Here is a 5,926-nt window from a genome sequence, read left to right as displayed (position 1 = left end):
TTTCCGTCTAAAGTAACAGCCGAGCCGGTGTTGAACGACAAACATGGTGGACTGTTGACACAGTTCAGAGTGCACTCTCTGTAGTTGCTAACAAAAATCGAAGAGGCAACTGATACTTGAAGACAATGAAACTTCTCAACGAAAAAGTTGCCGAATGATATTTTAGTTGTAGATCCGTTTACACTCGTCACACGCTTCAGACCACTACTGCCGTCAAATTGAAGCTTGCCTTTGATACTCGAGAGGAAAAACATGAAGAAGAGAGAGAAATAGAAAGCGCCCATTGTTCGCGGTAAAATAGCGCTTACGGTTCATTACCGAACAGTTTAGCAGATTTTTATAAAACATTAACAAAATTTAAACAATTTACATCTTATATTTTTGGATGAAAAAATATTGGCCTCCAACTGTATAGAACACCTGTTCCCGTAATTGCAATCAGAGAGAGCTTTGTGCAAAAAATCAATCTGCAATTTGAAACCAATCAATGCTCCATTGGAAGTATTTATTTAGAACAGATTTATTAATCATTCTTTGACTCAACTGAAGAAAAATTACTGGTGAAGATTTACGTGGACAACTACACTTCTTGACATGGGTCATTAGGGAAATCACGAAAGTTACTTGCGGCTGGAAGTTACTCTAATTTGATGGATGAAACCAATCCATCATAATAATTAATTGGGAAGCTAGTTATTTTGCTATATTTTTAGTCATATTTTCGGTTTCAGTTATTGTGATAATACGAAATCCGATGGCTATGTAGGTTTTGTTTCCTAGAGACAGTCTACCCAAAATCAACTGCAGGCGTTAGCGTTTGGTCTGTTTTGAGGAATAGGACCTGTATTCATGCAAATGCCTCATCACGGCTTAAGAGTACTGAGCACCATAAAAGTGATAATAATGCAGTCAAACGAAAATATTTATACATTTTTAGTTTCACTAAATATGTGAAGGAAGTTAAAGGCTAAAGTTGTCAAAGAGTTTAATATCACTGAACCAGGATATATCCCATAGCCTTTCTGTCGTTGTTCCCACAAAAAACACCGTCTATTTGTCCAGCTGTACCAAACCCAATTCTGGTATCACATGTATCACAGCGGTCTTCATTGTTACCAAGTATACCGATTCTAGCTTTTCTATAATGAGCAAGATCGCTGACCACATTAAAGCCTTCTCTTTGACATAAGTTTTGTAAGGAGACTCCTGAACCGATCAGCGACGCCCACTTGTTACGACCTAACGTGGTGGTGCGAAGCTGTCCGTCGGCGATTAGAGAGTACAACGAGTCTGCTTGCTGGTTAAGGACAATGAAATGGGTTTGCTGGTTGATCTTCATACCGAGGCATATCTTTCTGAAAGGTGTGCTCCAATAAGTGCGTAGCTTTGTTTCTTGTGAATCAAACCCAGTCTCCCCTCCTCTTGGTTTGTATTCATTTCGATCACTCCAGTATCCCGAGCTATATCTGAAGGTATTCTACCAAAGAAACAGATATGAGAGTAAATTATTTAATGTCGTTTGTAGTAGGCATTATATGGATTTTTACAAGCTGCTGAAGGCATCACTTCTCTGTGTCTGATTATTATGTTCCCTAGTTTTTGTACATTTTCACACTCTACTGAGAAAGATTAGGTGAAAAGATTACGTAAGAACTAAAGAAAGAATAAAGCTTTTCATCCACTGGCAACAGTCTTTTTCAAGATTTTCTTGCTCTTTCGGACGATAAAAATACACAATCAAATAATGAATGATCCTACACCTTATCGCCATCGATTTTCATGACTGTTGTCCATCCACCGTCTCCGCATCCAAAATTTCCCATGTGACAATAAACTGATGCGGGCCGTCCATCAATTTTAAGCTTCATCAGCTGGCTAATGGTATTTGACCTATGATAATCATACAATTTGAGAAATTTATGTTTTATTGCTTTCAAAGACTCAGTTTTAGACTCTGAAATATTCCTTTCCCTTTTACCAACTACGAGATCTCATTGTGGAGAGTAATGCTGGTGCGTGCACTGGTGGGGATAATTTCGGAAAAAACAATCGTGTTTTCAAACCCTCCTTTTCCCTGTTTAGTTGAAAAGGTTCAAGGAGCTATGGAGAAGTTTATTTTCTTTGGTTTGGTGATGGTGAGTTTTATGCATGTGTCAGAAAAATGTCTTCTGTAGGAAGACATCCTCTGATTCTTGAAAAATTCCTGATCCCAGGACAAATGATTCTCATCCTCAATGGAGTATTCAGATTTTTGTTCCAAGTAAACATTCTTTGCTTACCATATTTAGCTACTTAGTATGGTTTTACTGGTTTAAATTGGTTCTGTCTTTTTTTCAGACCAAGGTACCGATAAGCCAGACACCAGACGTCGGCACAACTCACCTGTTCAAATTGTACGCTTCCTTGCATGACGTTAGCGCTGAAAGAGAAAAAAGACATAAGCACTAAACGATAAAAATAAAAGATTAAAAAAATTTTGTAGAAATACAAGCTAATGACCAAGCCTACAGGCTTGAACAAGGGGACGTAGTTAAAAGTTAATCTCTTAAATGCGCCTGTCTTAATCAGATCACTCCACCATCCACATGACTGGATACATAACTCAAACAATAAAACAGCTCTAGATGTTTTCTACCCCATTTACAAATAAAGAAGTGAAAAGTAGAAATGTTTACACTGCTTTCTTACTTGTTTGACAAAGATTCCCAAAGTCTCCAGGATGACAATCACAATGGAATTGGTCTTCAGAATAATCTGAAACGCAAGTTCCATTGTTTTGACAAGGAAAGCTTGAGCATGGTGTCTGTAGACGAGATATAATGCTGCAGTAATTCGAAGTAATCATTATTTTCTGCTCCAGAGCGGCTTATGTCAGTCAATGAATACGAGCAGAAATGAAGAGGCACGGCAATCAGCGATTATTCGCACGAATGCAAGTTTAAGGAACGAGAGCCTAGTACAGTACTTTTCTCTCGAGCAAATGAGGTTACACGTATGCTTTCTCTTTTTGGGCCATAAACTGCTTTGGTGGGGATAAGGAAAGAACCCCTAAGGATTGTCCATGTGATTTAAATGCACCACATACTGCTAAATATTTTTAGATCCGTCCATGATCTCTAAAGAGAGATCTAAAAACCGCTTTAAAAGGATTGTTATGGAAGTAAAGACCTCTATTTTACAGAGCTCTCACCTGGTGCACCACCACGTCTGGTATACAAATGGATTATATCAATGTTCTTCTTTACGTACCTTGATTTCGTAATGATGATATTCCTGTGAACTAACCAGCTGGCCTGGACTTGCCGAGTATTTATCTTTGTTTAACAAGTCACAACGCAATTTTCCGTCTGATCGAGCAGAAGAGGCGACGTTGAATGATGAACATGGCGGATTGTTGACACAGCTCAGAGCGCACTCTTTGAAGTCGCTCACAAATCTGGATGAACCAACTGATACTTGAAGACGATGGAATTTGTCAACCGCAAAGTTTCCGTATGACACTCGACTTTCAGCACCATGTGTCTGAATCTCTCGCCTCAAACCTCTGTTGCCATCAAGTTGAAAGCTTTCGACCTTCTTCAGAGAAATGAAAAGTAGGAGAGAAGCGTAAAAAACATCCACTGTTCGATGTGACATTGACATCATCATATAACAAGTGTGGATTTTGGAAACATTTCCTTATTCGCACGTTTTAACACCTTTTTTTTTACAACGGAGGATGTTATAGTAGATATCTGCAGTCGTGTCTATGATTTAAACAGCTTTATTTTTTCTTCAACGTTACACTGTGTGCAGCTCTTATTAAAATTATGGCAAAATCTCTTTTCTGATTGGTTAAAATTTCTTGAAAACATAATTTTTTATATTATATTATTTATTACGCACATGAAGCTGACAATTAATAATTGACAGAAAGTAATTTACACATATTGTTCAAAAAACGCTTAAACAAAACGAGGCATACATTATTGGGTCTGTTTTTTATATATTCATAAAGTCTGTTTTTCATTTAAGCTAAGCACAACTTGGCTCTGTGTCAAAAGCTAAAAGTCAAACCTATTCTGATTAATTATTGATTTGTGCATTTTTAAATCTTTCATGAGTAGCAGTTTTTCTAATATTTTTTCTAACGGTTCACTATTTTAAAGTATCTGCAATCTTCGCCGAAAAAGAGAGAAAAATTATGTTTTCCTCAATTAACCGTGAATGATTTTTATTGCTATTAAAATTTTTATCATTACTATTATTATCATCATCATTGCTACTTTTACACTTTTTCCATTAGTGGGTAAGAATTCGAATGGGAAGAACACGAAGAAAAGCTTAAAACTGGTACTTTTTTATAGCAGTCGAAGTTTTCAGTCTTATTCTCTGCATTGTAGAAAATCGCCGCTTACATCATTGAACAGTGAACAGATATTTTTTGCCAATAAATATTTATATTATAATACATACAATTGGAAACAAATATCATACAGCGAACTGTGTTTTTCTTGAAACAAGTTTCGTCATTGCACTAAGATGTAACCAATGGTTTTGATACCATTGTTACCGCAAGATACATCGTTGTTGTGCTTCCCACCCGAGCCAGACCCAATTCTTGAATCGCAAGTTACTAAGTTATTCTCATTGTTTCCCAATATACCAATTCTAACTTTGCTCATATCTGATCTATCGCTGACCATATTAAACCCTCACTGTTGCAATTGTCTTGCAAGGAGGAGAACTTGTCAACTATGAAATTTCCATATGTCACTAGATCTCTATGATCAGATCCTTGCGAATGAATTTCTCGCCTCAAGGCACTGCTGCCGTCAAATTGAAGGTGGCTTTTTCTTGTCTTAAAAGAAAATATAAGAAAGAGATAGAAATAGAAAACGTTTTTTGTTCGATGCGTCATGATTACACATCACGCATGCGACAATTTTGTGGATTTTTAGAACCGTCTGCAAGTGTCTGGGGGCTTTTTGCGAAAAAATAGGTGCTACGTTAAACATCTGCTGCTGCTGCTTTTTGTAATTAAACAGGTTCTCTTTTCTTCCAGTGAGTTATTTTTCTTACAGCTAATATCAAAACAATTGTAAGACTCGCTCTGTGATTGGTCACAGCGATGAAAAGCATCATTTTATCCGCTGAATTTTTACAAAACATACTTAAGGCAAACACAATATACACTCCGAGAAAAAGTAATAAAAACAGTACAAAGAAAACCTGAATTTCACAGCTATAGTAAGGGGATTACTCGACAAAAAACCGTTATCTTGCAGTTTAATCCTGATCGCCATGATGGATCATTTCTCTTAGTTTTATGGGCTGAAACCAATGCTCTTTCATTAACCTCTGTACGTATTTACTTCTCCCCTCTGCATGTAGAGGCAGTGAAGAAGAACCACGCTTGTTTATTTCGCGAGATGTACATTTTTGATCACGGTTATGCGCAATTTCGGCACATATTTTCTTTCCTTCAATTAGTACTGGATGAGCATTTTTCGAAGAAGATAAAGAAAAAATTGAAAAGTGTAAGGAGATTTGATAGACGTCTGTGACCTGTAGACATGTTCCATAGGATACCACGCGAAAGTGTTACTTGATAGGAAACACTCAACCTCGTTTTCAGGAAGCGGCGAGAAGAGATAGCCTGGTTAACTCTCTGGTAGGCTCCTCCTTCTTTTCTGTAAGAAACCTACTGCCTTATCCCCCCCCCCCCCCCCCCCAGAGCAATTGGTGAATACTCAGGTGAATATCATCATTCTCCAGGAATGGGCAGCGTTTCAATGTAGAATTTATTTGCTTCAAAAAGCCTTCATGATTGCGAAGTTGGTTTAGTTAGGAATGTGGGGTAAGGCTGGGCACGAATCATAATATTTGACCGGCGCATAGGGCTTAGGTAGAAGCCGCTGATTAAATTGTATGCTCAAAAATCGCT

At 37.5% G+C, this 5,926-nt stretch overlaps 1 protein-coding gene across 1 annotated transcript; it reads right to left on the bottom strand.

Annotated features, from left to right (window-relative positions):
• Positions 1-991: 991 nt before the first annotated feature.
• On the bottom strand, positions 992-2,745 carry LOC131782191 (uncharacterized skeletal organic matrix protein 5-like). Its single transcript, XM_059098906.2, has 4 exons — positions 2,689-2,745; positions 2,383-2,419; positions 1,761-1,890; positions 992-1,477 (listed from the first exon to the last, which is right to left on the bottom strand). Exons 3-4 carry the CDS (start codon positions 1,866-1,868, stop codon positions 992-994), a joined length of 594 nt encoding a protein of 197 aa, XP_058954889.2. The 5' UTR covers positions 1,869-1,890; positions 2,383-2,419; positions 2,689-2,745.
• Positions 2,746-5,926: the final 3,181 nt, after the last annotated feature.

The sequence above is a fragment of the Pocillopora verrucosa genome, chromosome 7 (assembly GCF_036669915.1).
Source record: "Pocillopora verrucosa isolate sample1 chromosome 7, ASM3666991v2, whole genome shotgun sequence".
NCBI lineage: Eukaryota > Metazoa > Cnidaria > Anthozoa > Scleractinia > Pocilloporidae > Pocillopora > Pocillopora verrucosa.
Note: the sequence above shows the minus strand (reverse complement) of the source record. Positions and strands in the feature narration are given on the sequence as shown.